At 47.7% G+C, this 16,481-nt stretch overlaps 1 protein-coding gene across 1 annotated transcript in view; it reads right to left on the reverse strand.

Annotated features, from left to right (window-relative positions):
- The window catches only part of CAPN13 (calpain 13), a 51,332-nt gene that overhangs the window by 16,899 nt on the left and 17,952 nt on the right, over positions 1–16,481 (reverse strand). The window contains exons 5-10 of the mRNA XM_011370750.1: positions 13,778–13,952; positions 12,782–12,856; positions 8,068–8,153; positions 4,233–4,307; positions 2,960–3,105; positions 1,087–1,229 (exon numbers count right to left, since the gene is read on the reverse strand). Of these exons, the coding sequence (XP_011369052.1) occupies positions 1,087–1,229; positions 2,960–3,105; positions 4,233–4,307; positions 8,068–8,153; positions 12,782–12,856; positions 13,778–13,952 (700 nt within the window). The remainder of the gene's footprint in view (positions 1–1,086; positions 1,230–2,959; positions 3,106–4,232; positions 4,308–8,067; positions 8,154–12,781; positions 12,857–13,777; positions 13,953–16,481) is intronic.

Below are 16,481 nucleotides of genomic sequence, written 5' to 3' on the forward strand. Positions count from 1 at the left end.
AAGATCCCTGTGTAAACACTGCCTTAGCCTCAGTGGGCAGAAACTGAGATTATTCTAGAGATGCTGTAATCAGAGCTGCAGCCATAGAGGTGATGGGTATATCTGACCACAGGCTTCGGTGACTCTGGTGCTCAGTCTCCAGCTCTGCCATTAACTCTGACTACGTCACCTCACCTTACCGAGTCTCAGTTTCTTCAAGTCTAATAAGAGGAGAGGTGATCCCAGCATTTGATAGTTGCATATCCTAGTTATACAAGTGAGTGCAGAGAGACTGTGGGGTATGTGATTTAAGAACCAATTACTTATCTTTGAGATGCGTTAAATTATTTGGGGAAGGAGAAAGGAGCAGAGGCATCAGTTTTCTTTTGTAACACTTTTCTTTTAAATGATATTTTCAAAAATAAATTCCCTGATTACCTACTCACAGTTGGGGTGTGTGCAGGCTTGTGGGCGGGGGATGACCCCTCAGGAGCTGAAAAGCTGGTTGGGAGGCTCGGTGGGGAAGAAAACTGGGCCTGGGATGAATAGCCAAGCAGATGTTTGCAAGCCAACCACAGAGTGATGATTGGACTCTAGTCTAAACAAGAGAAAAGATACTTCCTAGCTCTATATCCAGAATTATTTTTTTCTCAAACTTCTCCCAAAGTTTAGACAACCATTCTCAAACTTTCACGTCTATAGGAATCACCTGGGGAGCTGATTACAATGCAGATTTTCAGAGTCTGTCCATGGAAATTCAGATCCAGAAGGTTTGGGGTGGTCTAAGGAATCTCTGTATTGTTGCAACTGGCCTTGGATCAGACTATTTTAAGCACTGAGTTATCAGAGCCTGCAGCATACCAGGAAATGCTGACAAGTGACACCGGCAGGAGGTGTGTTACATTGTAACTTGGTCAAGTCTAATCTCTTCTGTCTCAGATTTTCCTGCAAATTTACAGAGCTGGACCAGATGAACTCTATAGCCCCTCTGGGTTTTATCTCCAAGGCTGTGGTTTAATGAATTCTCCCCGCTTGCTTGGCAGCTCTTTCCCCGCAAGTTATACACAAATGTCCTGAACGGGCAAGCCCCGAAGCAGGCTCTCTTACCTTGAACACATGGAAGTTTAGTGGAAATTTCTCATTTTCTGCCTTTAAATTTTGTGGCATAACATTGAAGGACACGATGACATTGTTGCCTTCCGTGCTCTCTGGCACAGAGAAGATGTACTGTGTGTCCCTCTGAAGTCCTTCTGCAAGAGAAAGAACTGTCACCAGAGCTCAGCTCAGCTCCTGGGACTCCTGGATGAGGCCATGTCCAGCTCAGAGACCCCTGGTGGCTTGGGTTAGAAACTGGATTGGGAGACCGAAGGCCTGGGTCTCAGTCCTCACAGTTACTAGCTGTGGAACAAGCGTCTTTATTTTGTGAGCCTCGGTCTCTTCCTTTTAAAAACAAGGAGGGGGGCATATTCTCCACTTGGTGAAAATGGTTCTTAAACTGTAAAGTCAAATACTATTTTTATAGTAGTAAGTGGAAATTCAGAGTCCTCGGGTATGCATGAGCTTATGTATTGGTAAGAACATCAGAGCCTTGAAATGATGTCAATCCCCCAAACACCAGTGGAGACAGGAAAATAGGCAGAGAGATGGTGGTTTGTAATACTCTACCATCCAAGCATGGGCATCAAAGCCAGAGCAAGAAAGAGAATAAATGTGAAAACCGTTAGGTTCAGATGCATGAAGAAATGAAGAGAAGTCAGAATAGAGATGAATTAATGCACATCGGAAGGCTTAGGGCACAATTGGAAAACTATGAAAGAGGGATGGGGAGGCAGAAGGTTATCACTGTCACAGGCTTTTGTGAGGGTTGAACAAAATGATACATTAAGTGAATTAGCAGCACCTAACACGTGCTTGCGTGCTGGTTCTCTTCTCTTCCTTGTAAGGAATTACTAAAAATGGCCAACATATAATTTAGATTAGTCTGTTGATGTGCACTATATCCAGAGAAGAGGCCTTTGGCCCCACAGCAGGACAGGTACAGTTCAGGAAGATGAATCAGCAAACCCGAGTGACTCAGAAGTTTCTTAGAGTCCGACCACAGCCTCCTGGTGACAAGGTTCTCAGACCAGCAGAATGAACAGGAGGTTAAAAAAAAGGAACACCCTGGAAGATAGGGTCATTTAAGCAAACTATTCTAGCTAGGCAGAGGGAATGACATGTCTGGGTGCAAACACACACACAAGCACACACATTTACACATGTTGTTTACACAGCCTCTCCTATCAAAGATGTGTAATCACTCTCAGGCTCATCTTTACAGAGAGCTATTTCACTCATCCATGTCACAAATAGGGAGTAGGAGATGCAGTGAGAATATGCGACTCTCCTAAAATCACAACCAACAAGATTCATTTCAGGAGTTCCCAAAGACAGATTCTGAGGACCTACCTCTCTCAGCACACTGTTGCAGGACACACCAAACAAGGGGGCAGACATATTCTCCCTTATGTCTGGGTGGAGCTTGTGGCTTCAAGGGGCAGACAGGGATTACTAATCACACTGTTTCTAGGTGGGGAAGCTGAGGACAGAGACCAGCTATATTCCCAGAGTCACGAAGCCAGTATGTGCAAGGACAAGCATTAACCCAGACTCTGACTTTTGCTCAGTGTTCTTTCTACCCCCAGGTAACTATTGAAGAGCAGCGAGCCTGTTCTACTCCTGGGAGCTGGGTGGAGTTTAGCAGAAGGCCAGAGGGAGGGCAAGAAAAGGCAGGGGATGCACATTTGAGATTCCCCTGCCAATCCCCACCAACAACCATTTCCTCTGGAGAAGTATAGCTGTCCCTTTAGGCTGAAAAATTCCTCTCCTTACAACTTTGGGCTGATGGTCCAGAATCAAGGGCCGTTGAGACCTGAAGCCAGGACAGGGCTAGGGCTGGCAGCTTCCTGTCTGACAGAAGAATTACCAATATCATAACTACCTGCAGTGTTTCCTGGAATCACGCGGTTCTTAAACATCATTTGGGACCATCTTTCGTGGGGCATGTTTTTGTGGTCCAGGTTGATTGGAAATTGGTTACATATATACAAGCAGGAGAAATTCTCTTGGAAATCATGACATGACATCCTGTTAAAAATAGATACACATCACTTAATGACCACAGTTTTATTCCCCTGGGGGGGGAGGTTCCCATCACTTTACTGTACTTTTGTCTGTCAGCTACAGTATCCATTAACTTACCACTGTCCTACCCAAAGATCAGCCCCTCATTCTGTTTCATCTGTCCTCAAGGGCAGAGTCAGATTCTGGGTTCACTTGTCAACTGGCAAGGGCTTTATCATTAACCATTATTTTCTCAACCCACTGATCAAACTGTGAGCCCTCCCATGGCCAGCAGGGTGACTGCCAGTCTCTCTGCCATGGGTCTTACATGCTGTGAGGAAAACTGCCTTTCCCTGCGGTCCTTTGCCAATTTCTTTGCTGAGGTCTTTATCAGAATAAAATGCATTCGACACACGTAAAATCTCACCTCATGCTGTGATTAAAGTGGAGATTTGGGAAATATTTTTCCTTCTAATTTACATTTGTCCCTCTGATTCTTAATTACTTAGACCCAGCCTCCTTTCCCCACATGCTAAGTTTTATTTAAATATGTCATTAAGTAAACCAGTCAACCCCTCAGAAAAATGTCCACCATATCCTTTCAGATGTGAGCGTATGGTCAGAAACGTGTTTTCAAAACATCTAGTCCTACATAGCTGCTGGGCAATGACACTAATGTCTCACCTAGAACTCTAGAATCAGGGCTGGAATATGAACACTGAGCTGAGTTGCTCTTTTGGAATTCATGCCAGAGGTACACTGTGGAGCTCCAGGGCCCAAAAAGAAGCCTAGAAGATACAGGCATGATAATCATACATCCTAGTTCCCAGGAAACTGTTGTTTTCAAAGCTTTGGTGCCAATATCTCCTTTGACCATTATCGTTTTCTGGAAGTTTCAATATTTCAGAGCTGAAATCTTCACAGAAAGAGAGAGCACACAAGTAACTTCCAGTTCAAAGCTTTTGTGTCTTGGTGGAGAGAAAAGCCTCCTTCTATATAGGACTACATTGGGGTAATGTGTTCCAGAAGTTAGTCCTAGTCTCTGCAAAGCTAATCTCTAGTCTCTCAAAAGTTTAGGGAAAGGGGTAGGGATTGAGGATTTGGGCAATAGCTAAAGATTTAAAATATAATTTTAAAAGAAGTGTAAATACCAAAATTCGCCGTTGTCCTTATTCTGATATAGCTGGCTTTTCCATTGGTCGTGAATTTCCTGCCACTCTGAAGACCTGAGTGTGGACAGACAGAGACCATAGTGTGAGATCTTCAGAGTGTTTTATCTCAACCACATGTGGCCCAGGAGGGGCCCTTTGCTCAGGCCTCCATTAGCTCCTAGGTCCAAGTAGAGAGTGCCATTCTACCTAGTAACAGGATTCAGTCATTCTCTACATGCCGATGGCTTCCAGGCTATGCCAAGCCTGGTTCTCTTTCCTGAGCTTTAGATGGATACTTGTCGTGGTCCATCCTACATCTCCACCAGAGGCCCAGTGACCACAAATCAACCCGTCTCAATCTGTATTCATTCTCTCGCTCCTCCTGTTGCCCGAGTGAGAACATGAGAGTCTCTCTCTCTCATGCACCCCACATCCAAACAATCACCAAATGTTGATGATTCCACCTCCTAAACTCCCCTCAAAGCCATCTGCTTATTTCCATCCCTACAGCTGTTTTCCTAGTTCAGGAACTCTCATCTCCTTCGTGGACTTCTAACTGATCTCCCCGAACTCAGCCCTGCCTGCTTTCCCATCCATTCTCCACGCTGCCATTAAAATGACCTTCCTACAACAGAAATCTGATTATGGCATTCTCTGCTTAAAACACATTGACCCTTTGACTCTCAGGATGAAGTGCAAACTCCTGAAACAGAACCTTGGCTTCTGCCTACCTCTCCAGCTTCACCTGAGCAATTCTCTATTTCCTCACCCCACGCCCACCCTTGAATTCTACGCTCCAGCAAAAATGAGTATTCATTTTCTTAAAAACACCTGCCCCTCCCCTCCCCCTACCACCTCTTGGGCCCCTACCACCTGAGGCTCCCTCTGCCTGGAATACTTTTCCTCCTTTCAGTCCTATAACCCGATAACTTTCACTCATCTTTCCTCCCATCAGGCATTTCTGCTGGAAAACTTTGTCCTCCTCTGACACTCCCACTTCGCCTCCAGAGTCAGCGTCCCTCTTGGGAGGCCCCTGGCACCCTATGCCGCTCCTGTCTCAGCACTTGGTACCTGGCGTTACTAGTGCTTGTCCATTTCTTGCTGTCTCTCACTAGACTCCAAGTTCCATGAGATCAATGAACCTCACTCACTATGATAATGATATCGTCACAGGGGCTTAACACAATGCCTTGGCACTTAGTAGGTATGCAATGAACTTTTGCTTGCTTAACTGATAATTAAAATTGTGCACTTCATTGGGGGTAATGTGTTCCAGAAGCTAGTCCTAGGGTCTGTGGTGAGGGAGGAGACCCTCACAGCCTGCTGCTTAAAGTGGAGGCATGCTCAGAGGCAGCAGCCCCAGAGGCACAGAAGTGTAATGAGATCTTTCTCTGCCAGTGGCTTCCATAGAGAGCCTGGGTCACGTCTGCGCCGGGAGAGCCAGGCAGGAACCACCCCTCAGGCTCTTGGCTGCAGGCTGAGCCAGTCAGATGTACTGTTGTAAAATGGCAATTTTATAATTAAGCGATAATTACATTTTCTGCAGTGTGTAAGGGAAAATAAATGTAGTGTAAATCAATACACTATCGATTCATGCGAGTTTGCCTTTAAGTGTGTGCGACTGAAATTTCAATTATGGCTAAGATTAGACCATCCGGCTCTCTCCATCCATCCCCATTCTTTAAAAAGTAGGGAGGAAATCGACCACCTGCATGGAGACAGTGATTATATGGCCCTGTTGCTTCCTTCTAGCTTGGTTTCTGGTGGAAAATGGTGAATCTTAGTGCTCAGCCAAAATACCTGCTCCCGCAGTGTAGGTGCTGCCATATTCATCTCCCCGGTCCCTGCCGTGCACACATCTCTGCCCTGCTCAGAGGCCTTCACGAATCCCCAGGCCCAGAGGGTGCAAATCCAGACTTGCAAGCTGGCATTGGGCTCAGCCCCAGCTCCTCAGTTCCTTTGCCTCAGGCCCGCTTGTTGGCCCTGAACACATTATAAATGTTCCTGGCTCAGCACAGTGGCCTTCGCTTCCCCACCTACGTGATGATCTCTTACGAAGCGAGTCCTCCTTTTTTGGGAGGTTGAACTCAAGTTCAATCCCATCCACGAAGCTTTCACTGAACATGCCAGCCCATTGGAGGCTCCTCTTTTCTGATCTCCAGTGTCACTTGTTGCCTTTATGGGTCACTTGATATTTAGCATGAGAGACTGGGCAAAACATCAACTCATGTGAATTTATACCCTGTTCTTCTACCCCAGGGGGAATGTGTCATTGACATTTGCCCCTCCTCTAGTCCTATACCCAATAGCCAACCCCGAACCAGGGATTCTAGCTAATCGTATCACCCCCTGGGCCATATTTGGCAGCTTGAGGTAATGATTGGGAAGGTGAACTGGAAAAGGCCAGAAGCTGTTAAGATTTACAGTGGAAAGAGCAAAGGGCACCCCTGGGAGGAAGAAAGAATAGAGGCGAGCGAAGAGGAGATAGGGCGACTAAGTGAAAACATTCTTCAGTGGTTCCCAGTTTTGCAAGTTCTTTCTCTTTCTGTGGAGGGGATTCAGCTGCCTAGTTGTCCAGGGTGCATCTGAGGTCACACCAGGTTTTCACTGTGAATTCATTTTGTTTCTTTCCTTCCTTGCCTTCCAGCCCTCCACCCTCATCGCAGTTCCATCTCCTATTTGCTGAGTGCCCACTCGTCAGGCTCACATCAGCTGTCGGGGCTCATGGAGGATCAGAGCGGTCCCTGCCACAGCCTAGCCTGGGCCACTGGGCCACATTCTGGGTGCTGCTTATCACTGCTTGTCAGGTCCTGTCCTCCCGGATGTCTGAATGCTTTGTATTTCCTCTTAGATCACATTCTCTCTCCTACTCCCACCTTGTCCTCATATATTCCAGCTCCCCTGACCCCGCGCCCAGCAATGCTGCTGTGGTCACCACTGATTTTGTGGATTTACACAGGTCCTCAGAGGAATGCCACGGGACTGGGCTCCACTAGCTGTCCAGAGGAGTAAATAACCTGTGACTGTCCCTCTGTCCCTCCCAGAACCACCATCTCATTCTCAGCAAGGGGGTTGGACCATGGACTAGTTCTCTTGGCAGCTGGGAAATGCCAGCCCAGCTCCCTGGGAACCTCTGACCACATAGTTAGGTCCCCACTGGTCAGCTGGGTCAGAGAGCAATTGCCAGGGACATGGCCAACAGGAACATCTGAGACCCCCTTAGCTCTATTCACTCCTACTCTGAACAAGGTGCTAATAATCCTGGCATCGGTCACATGTGAGAGGCCAGATCAGTAGGGCAGGATGACGACCTAGCTGGACTGAATAAAAAGATCCAAATATTTTCCTTGGTTCCCCTAACTTCCCCCAAAATGAAGTCTTTTCTATCCTGAGGACATAGTGTCATCAGGAACAGAATCCCACAGAACCTGTTTATGGGATGAGGCACCTTCTCTCCAGCTCTCTGCCAGGTAGAACTTGGTTCTTGCCCTGCCCACTCCCCCCCACCCCGCCTTTTTTTAAATAATAATTCCGGATATGTGGGTCCACAGCTCTACTGTGACATTCTGGAGGACAGACGCTAGGGTCTCGTCATCTGTATATATGCCACGAGCACCTGCCTAACACAGTGTACTTAGTACAGTTGATGTCTAATAGATGCTTGGTGAATGGCATCATGGGAGCATGAGATGGCCTGACAGCCATATACAGGTGTGAAGTGGAAAAGCTTGCAGTGAGATCCACAGCAGGTGAGACAGATCCCACCCTCCTGGGGCAGAGCACCCCCTGAACACTGGGTCTCAGTGATGAATAGAGGGGTTTTCAGGAGCCATACCCATCCCTCCAGCGCCCTCGCCACTCAGTGTTGCCCCAAGGGTTCCACAGGCGGATAAGATCTTCCCAGCCCCTCCTGCACTGAATCTGTAAAGAAGAACAGAAAGGAAACTGTGGGTACACTCCAGAAAAAGTCAGCAGAAAGAGGGGATATGAATGCAGCTGCTTTTTACCTCCAAGGACTAATTTAACTTCTGACCTCATTTGGCTGAAGCCAGAAAAAAATTGAAAGGGAAAAAAATCAATGTTTGCTGCCTGCATGGTGTTGAAATGAGATAGAGGAGAAAATGGCCCCTTTCTGCTCGGTACCTCACAGGACAGGTGCAACTTCATTCCATATGGCTGCATCCCAGAATTTGGGTGAGCTGAGATTTAATAGCAGATAGACAGCATGGGATGTTGCTTGCAGGCTGCAGAGGGGAGAACTTTATGGGTCCCCAGCCACCTCCAAAGCCCTGTGACAGCCGGCATCTCTATTCCACAGACATGGCCCCTTCCCTGCCAGCTGCCTGTCAGCAGCTGTGTGGGAGTCTCCGCAGTGCTGTCTCGAGTAAGGAGTCTGAATCAAGCAACATCGGGACAACCTGGGAATCATGATATCCGAGGCTAGCCCACCTCATCCTGCTACCCTGCCTCTGCTGAGGAGCAGGGCGCCTGGATGGCCTGGAATTTCTTTTCTCCTGGGGACCCCATCATCACTTTCCCAGAACAGCAAGTTGGCACATTTGCTCCTTCAGACCGCTGAGGCCAGAGGGCAGAACTGTTGAAAAATTACAATGGAACAGCAGCCACTCCTTGAACCTACAGTGCCTGACCCAGGAGCCCTCAGCCTGGAGAGAGAAATTAAAGTATGATTGAGTTGTAGCTGTGATATCGATCTGTGCTAATGTTGTCTGCGGACACAGAAGCCTGGAGGGTGAGGGAGGGGATGAACTTGTTCACTGACTCTAGGTCAGAGGCGGCCAAGTGGAATATTACCACCTGGAAAAGAACCCTCCTGTGGAGGCAGGGCTCGGAGCCAGGCACCAGCCCGGTGTTTAACGTGCATTACATCCTTCAATCCTCCAAGGTAGGTTTTTACATAATCCCTATCATGCAGAGGAGGAAATGGAGCATCAGAGAGGTTAAGGAACTTTTGCAAGGCCACAGAGTAAGTGGCAGAGGCAGAATTCTGGCCCCAGCCACTGTCAGTCTCCAAAGCCCGGGCTCTTAATTTTGAAATTAGAGGTGAATAAATAGTACAGTTGTTCTAGTGCCCAGACCATTCTCAGATGTGGCTATGATCCTGACCTCGTGTATAACCCCTTGGGCCACCTGGCCAAGGCCCATGTAATCACCAATGGGGCATTGCCATGAAAGAGCAATGCATTCCGACAGGGGCCCAGAACCTGGCTTGGGTAAGTTTCTCTTCTGTGGCTTTTCCTTGTCTGCTTCTATCTTTGGCTGGCACTGCAGTGGAAGGTGCTCTGGCTTTTAATGCCACACGGGATGGGGATGCTCCTGGCACAAACCCAGATTTCCTGCCCCTCTCTCCCCCACTTCCAGGCACATCAGGCATTGCATACAGTGCACTATTAACTGCCTGCACCTGGAGGGGCCCATGGAGCAGGATGTGAGAAATGGTTGCCTGGTGGCCCAAAGAGCTTAATGAACCCCCTCCCCCACCCCCAGTGCCTAAGGAACAGTCAGGGGCTCAGCGGGGCACAGGCTAGAAGAGTGGCCAGTGATTGGAGGGGGCTGGAAGAGGGCTAAATGAGGCATGCAGATAAACACTCACCCCCTTGCCCAGGGGAGTCACGGACCAAGCTAGGTACATAATAAAAAATGCCAATTTCATTTATCTTCCTGTCTGTGTCCCAGCCAGAGGGAGGACGAGCAGATTAAAAAGCACACTGCATTTATGGGCTGGTTTAATCTTAGCACATGCTGACAGTTATAACCTCTTCTTTCTGGAGGAGGAATCTTTAGCCAAGTCAAGTTCTTGGGCCCTCCTCTGACTATGTCACTCCTTTTTGTCAGTGTCCTAGTGGTGATCACAAGGGCCAATGCCAGGTGGCTTAAGGGACTATTTGAGGCCAAGGTCACAGCTATATTTGAGAATAGGCTAGCTCATTTGCTTTACTCTCCTGGCTACTCAACCGTACCGCTGACACTGGTCAGCTCTGTCAGATAGGACTGGGCAAGAAGTAATCCTGGTTATCTATCCTAGGACTTATTTCCTTAAATGCCTTCTCTTGAATGCTAGTTACATAGCATTCTTAATAGTTATTTTTAGAAAAAAAAATCATTTCATGGCTAATGGAAGATTACAACCAAACTGTGTCATCAATATAGGCTTTGTCAGAGCCTTTAAAATGTAAATGCCCTCTATGAATCTCCAAATAGGGGACATGGTGAGCTTCACTGAGGATCTCATTGGGCTGGTGCTCTGTAGAACACAGGCTGAGAAGTGTCAACAGCCACAGAATGGCAGGAACGGTGAGAACAGACCATTCTGGATACGTAGTCTTAATAACCTACTATCACAGGGGAGGTGTCCTGTTCTGACCACTCAGTGTGTATTGTGGGAAGCAAATGTTTGGGCTGTGAGAAGAGTCATCAGGAGCCCAAATCCAGGCTCAGCTCACTCCCCAGCTCCTGAGTTCACCTCCATTCCCTTGGCCCTTGGCGTTTACATGGCTACTCTATAACCTGGTAGTCACGGCCAGCTCTATGCTCAGCCTATTCGGGAACTCACATCCCATGGCCATCTGGACCTCTGTATAGGCAAGTTCCTCTCCCCTGTGTTCAGAAGAGAAACAAAGCTTCTCAAAGTATAAAAAGGGCCTTATCCAGGAAAGGCAGCTACATCACGTAGGTACCACGGTTCCTTCATTCCACGCCCAGCACAGATATCATTTACTGATCATAGTTTTCTTTCTCCAAACCCAGAAGCAGTGACAAAGTCTTGTCAACACAATAATCCAGGCAGCATAGCCAGTCGATTAAGGTTGACACGTTTTAAGAAAATGTTTACTATTACCAGTCTAGACTTGTTCATATCTGGAACAGGGAGCTGTGGGGAGCAGAGTGTCCGTACATGTCTAGGTGTGATGATGGTATTGGCTGTCCCCATTGAGAATTCAGAGACGGGCTTGGGAGAATTTAGAGGAAGAGAGTCTGGAGCTGCTGTGACTGGGGTCTCTTTTAGTCTGGGTTTATCAGGACAACTTCTTCTTTGCTTGTGGGCAATGTCTTTTGAGTTCCTCACACATGTTCTGTCATAAAGGATCAGTGATATCGTCTTCACAGGCCAAGGACAAATGTATCATTCACTCATTAAAGTGAACCCATCCATTGATCTAACAAGCATTTTTTAGGTGCCTACTGTCTCCCAGGTACTATAAAGAGGAAGCATTTTTTGTTACTGATTACCTTAGGGAGACAGGCAGGAGACAGAAGATATTGTCCCTATTTTGTAGGTTGGCACATTCACCAAATATGAAATGCTGGAGCAAGTGGCCTTAGGTCAATGGACAGGAGAGACAGATTGATGCGGAGAAAAGGAAGGCAAATGGGAGACAGCATGCTAGAAACAGAACCTGATACTCTGCATTCCTTGGCCCATAAACTCTTGTGAAAAATGTACCCTGGAGTTTGGAATGCCATCTCTCAGGGCCTAGAAGGCATTATCAGACCTCAAGAGTTGTGAGAAATACAGAGATGGGGGAACACTTGTGAGAAGGCATTCCCCGGCCAGGAAGTGCTATCTCTGCGTGGCTGCTTGATCAGCACAGATGGGGACCAAGGAGACATGGTGTCTAGGCCTAGACATTTCAAGTAACTGCGTGACCTTGTGAAAGACCTTATCCTCCATTTTCGACTGGAGGAACTGGACTTTAATAGTGTTTTCTTTTTTTTTTCCAGACCAAATGATACTGCATTCAGTATGTACATTTTTATCAACTTAAAGTTAGTTCTTATATCAGAGGAAAGACTGCCCTCTAGTAGCCATCCTTCTATGCAAATAAAGTTTTAGGTGGGTGTATGGCAGCCCAGCCAGGTGGTATGTTTCCTAGGCTGCCTTTGGCCTCAGCGTGGCCACATGTTTAGGTTCAGACCAATAGAACCTGAGAGGAAATGGCATGTGCCTTTCCTGATGCATGCCCTGTGTATGGACGTAATGTCCCCTCACTTCTTCCTCTTCCTCTGGCTAGGAGATGAGACCTGGAGCAAGTGCCCTGGGCTCATGGGTAGAAGCCTCACATTGGAGATGGCAGAGCCACCTATTAGCTCTGAAATCACCTGCTCACCTGAGAGAGAAATGAACTGCATCTTGTTTGAGTCCTGTATTTTGGAGTATCTCTGTTATAGCGGTTTAGATGGTATGTTAACAAATAAAACCCTTTGGGGGCAAAACTTCCCCCAGAGTCAATTGGCTAGTTCCTTCTGCTTCTTTTTGGGGCTAATCCTCCAGTCTAGCTAGACACTCACTTTCTGAGGAACACACATTTCAAGGGAAGTGGGATCTCTGGTGGGTCTCTGGGGGATGAGAATCCTGGGCACCCGAACTTATGGATGAATAGAAGGAACGAGGCTGTCCATGACGGACACCACCAAGGGGCGGGGTTGATAAATACTCATTTCAGTTTTGCCGGGCTTGCTTCTCCAATCACTTGTCATGACTCCTGTCTAAAGGAGCATGAACACTGGGTCCCAGCCCGTGGGAGTCTTACCTGCTCAGCTCCAGTCACCGTGTAGGCATGTTGACTCACCAAGCCATTCTCCATGCTTGAAGCCTCACCTGTTGGCTTCAAAGTAGAAAAGTAGACCATGCATTAAACATTCACAGGTTCTTCAAAGAAATAGAAAAGCACAATTCAATCAGCAGCCAAGCTGTGGTTGGATGAAAAGTATCCCACTGACTCACATTGGAATGGCATATATTTCTGGAACTCTTCTCTAGAGAGGCAGAGTTTGAAGACTGCTGGGGACTTGAGACCCTAGGCATTTCATAAGTCAAGAGACCACCCCATTACTGATGGAACCCCCAGAGTCCGGAGGACCTGGATTGCTTGCTTCTCCAATCACTTGTCATCAATGAGACATAGCGCTAAATGTGTCTGCCAGGCATACCTGTGCTGTAAGTAAATGGGGTTTAAAGTGCATCTTAGTTTTGGGGTGGCATTTCGGATAGGGATATGTGACTCAGAGCCTACATGTTTAAGGAGTGAAGGAAGAGTCCTCAGGGATAGGGAGCTGGCTATCTCACACTGAAATAATTTAGAGAGTTGTCCGAGCTTTTCAGAATGGGGCATGCTACTCTTGGAATGCTGCATTTAGAATTAGAGCCAGGGAAAAGCAACCTCCTTCCTCCACACACACTGGTCACTCTGGATCCATTGCTCCTAGTCAAGGGGATGCGCTAGGCAAAGACTCTGGAGTCAGACAGCAACATTTGAATCCCCGCTCAGCAGTTACTGGCTGTGGGATGGGGAGCATTTTACTTGGCTTCTCTGAGCCCATTCCCTCTCTGTAAGTGAACCCTGCAATCCCTGTCTCAGAGGGAAGGCTATCATGAGGATTAAATGACAACCTTGGTAAAGTATAGCATCAGGGCTCCCTGATGGCCACTTGGCCACTCCCCTCCCTAGCTGAATGGGCCAGTGGTGTCAAATACTCCTGGTGAGGAAAGGCTTGAGCCAGTGCAAAGGGATTCTCATTCCACTCACCCCTGCCGGGGTGGCACAGGTGATCAGTGATCCCGCCATAGTGGCTGTCTTCACCATCATTACCAGGTCAGAAGTAGAGGAATGCAGGTCAACTCTGGTGACCACCCCTCCCGTGAGGTCCACTAGGGCATCGGGGAGGTAGCCGTAGTGCAGGTGGAGATAGGACCCGTGAAACCTGGGAGAAGGAAATCAGACCAAAACCCTGGTGGTGTTTTCTGTGAGACACTCGGGAAGGGAAGCTGCATAACTGACCTCTGCATACTTCCCAAGCGAAGGACGGCCAGACTCACCCCCGGACCACAGCCATCTACCTTCCATGCACTTGGATGGAGATTCTAGTGATGCGTCACCCTCACCCCCTTCTTTTCCCTGGGCAGTCCCATAAGTGGCAGTATTATATAGAGGCTAGGTGTGCAGGTGAGTAAATATTGGATATTAGTATGATGAGGACCTCCTGCCTCCCATTTATTTTAACAGTAATGGTAAGTGCATTCTGTGTTCAGGGCACTGTGCTAGGCACTGAGTGTTAGAGATAAGTGAGACCCCAATCCTGCCCTCACAGTCGACAACCCCAACGCCTGCTGTGGCCACAAACAAACAGCCTCTGTTCTCACTTTGTCCAAAACTCGATCCAGAATTTCCCATTCCCCTTCTCAGAGTCATCACTCCAGCACCATCAACTTTCCCGAAGGTAAGATAGATGAGGACACCAAGGCCAGTGGCAGTGGGGACACTCAGGATGGTGTTCTTTCTGGTAATACAGTCACTCAGAGGTCGGGGGCCTGGATCCATCCATGCAACTGTTTTTAATGGGGCCCGTGACCTTGGACAAGACTCTTCCCCTCCTGGTCCTCAGCCTTTCGTCTGGAAACCGTGAGGTTGACTGGATCACTCTGGGGGCCCCCCAGATACTCCCTTCTCTCCCTATTTCCACCTCTGTCATTCTCTCCTCCTGGGTATTACCCAGAATTCACATAAATTCACTTCTGCAAATACGTATCAAGCAGCCACTATAAGCAGGACACCTTCCCAAGCACAAATGCCATAGATGGTCTAGAAAGTCTTTAATTAAAGAAAGCCAAGTACACACAGAACAAAAGGGCCATTCTACAGAAACCACCATGTGACTGATCTCAGCCTGTCATCAAACTGGTTCTAAGTTTCATCTTCCTCTCCTGCTCTCTGACCCAGGGTTATGCCTAGAACTAGACTCTTATCTCCGGGCTGTTGGCTTCGTCAACCACAAACCCTGCCTTGACCATGATCATACCCTATTGAGTCCAAATGTCTGCTTCCCTTGATTTCCCACAGATATTCTGGCTCCTAGCCCAAGATTAAGAGGGTTTGGCTGAGGGGACTAGAAGTTCACAAATCTGGGGTTCTGGAACCCGTTGCTGAGCCCACCAGTATGATCTCCCACACTGCAACAGCCCTTTCCTGGTGATACTCTTGGGGGCCCTCTCTGTACCAGAGCCACTCCAAGAAAGCACCCACACCACTCTGCAGTCACCACGGAGACACCCGATGGAAAGGACAGGACCTGTGGCCAGCAGCCCGCTTCTCAGTGTCTTCCACAGCCTTTTCTCACTGTCTTTCTGCAGTGCCCACAAAGCCTGTCCCAACAGCAGCTGCATGTTTTGACAAGGAGCTATCTCTCTGCTTTACAAACACAAGCTCACGAATCCTGCTGATGCTTCAAGGAACATGGCAGCTATTCTTAGCCCCCTTTGCTGACAGGAGATAGAAAGGGAAGGAAAGATAGACAGAACTGTATTCACCACACCTGTCACTAAGCTTTGTCACCTGGACCCAGGAATTCTGAAAGAGCCTTGCTCTCAATCCTCTGCTTCAGCCTCATTTGGGGGAAATGGTGCAGACGCCAGATGAGTCCCATAGACACGGAGGCAGCAGGCCTGAAGTGACAGGACAGAGCCCAACAGCTGCTTTCTGGGAGTGGCTCTGGTACAGCCCCCTCTTTGAAGCCAGAGAGGGCCCCCAAGGGTATCACCAGGAAAGGGCTGTTGCAGTGTGGGAGGTCATACTGGTGACCAGAACCCCAGTTTTGTGAATGTCTAGTCCTCTCACCCAAACCCTCTTAACAGGGAAGAATTCAGATGTCTAAATCAGAGTCAGAAAGGATGCTGAAATGCTGCAATTTTTATCTGCAGAGATTCTATAAAAAATGATATACAACTTACCAGATCTTGTACCCCAATCTCCTCTCTATTTGATAACCTCAGGGGGTAGGGTGTGGGGTGGGAATCTACAAACATGATTTCCCCCACACATCCAACTGCCAATAAGCAGTGCATTTCCAGACACCCTGGCCACAAGAATGATTGAAAGTATGGAGTTGACATGTTCCTTTGGTGTTGCCTGCACCCTTGTGTGCCAGACATTGAGTTCCAAAGAAGCAAAAAGATAAATCTTTTCCCCAAAGGACTGACAGTATAAAGGGATGATGGATGACTTGGGAGAATAGTTCTCATTCCTGCATCGCCTCAAACACCCTGTGACCTTGGGCAAGTCATTTTACCTCTCTGAGCCTCAGTTTCCTCATATCTCAAAGAAGGTAGGGTTTGATGCTGGCAGTGGTTTCGTCCAGCTCTGATATGCTATAATTTCTATTTGATTCACTCCTGCATTCTATAACTTCCTTCTTTGGATAGAGGAAAAAGCTTTTGAACAGCTGAATAGTTTAAAA

This window comes from Pteropus vampyrus, unplaced genomic scaffold (genome assembly GCF_000151845.1).
Source record: "Pteropus vampyrus isolate Shadow unplaced genomic scaffold, Pvam_2.0 Scaffold173, whole genome shotgun sequence".
Lineage (NCBI taxonomy): Eukaryota > Metazoa > Chordata > Mammalia > Chiroptera > Pteropodidae > Pteropus > Pteropus vampyrus.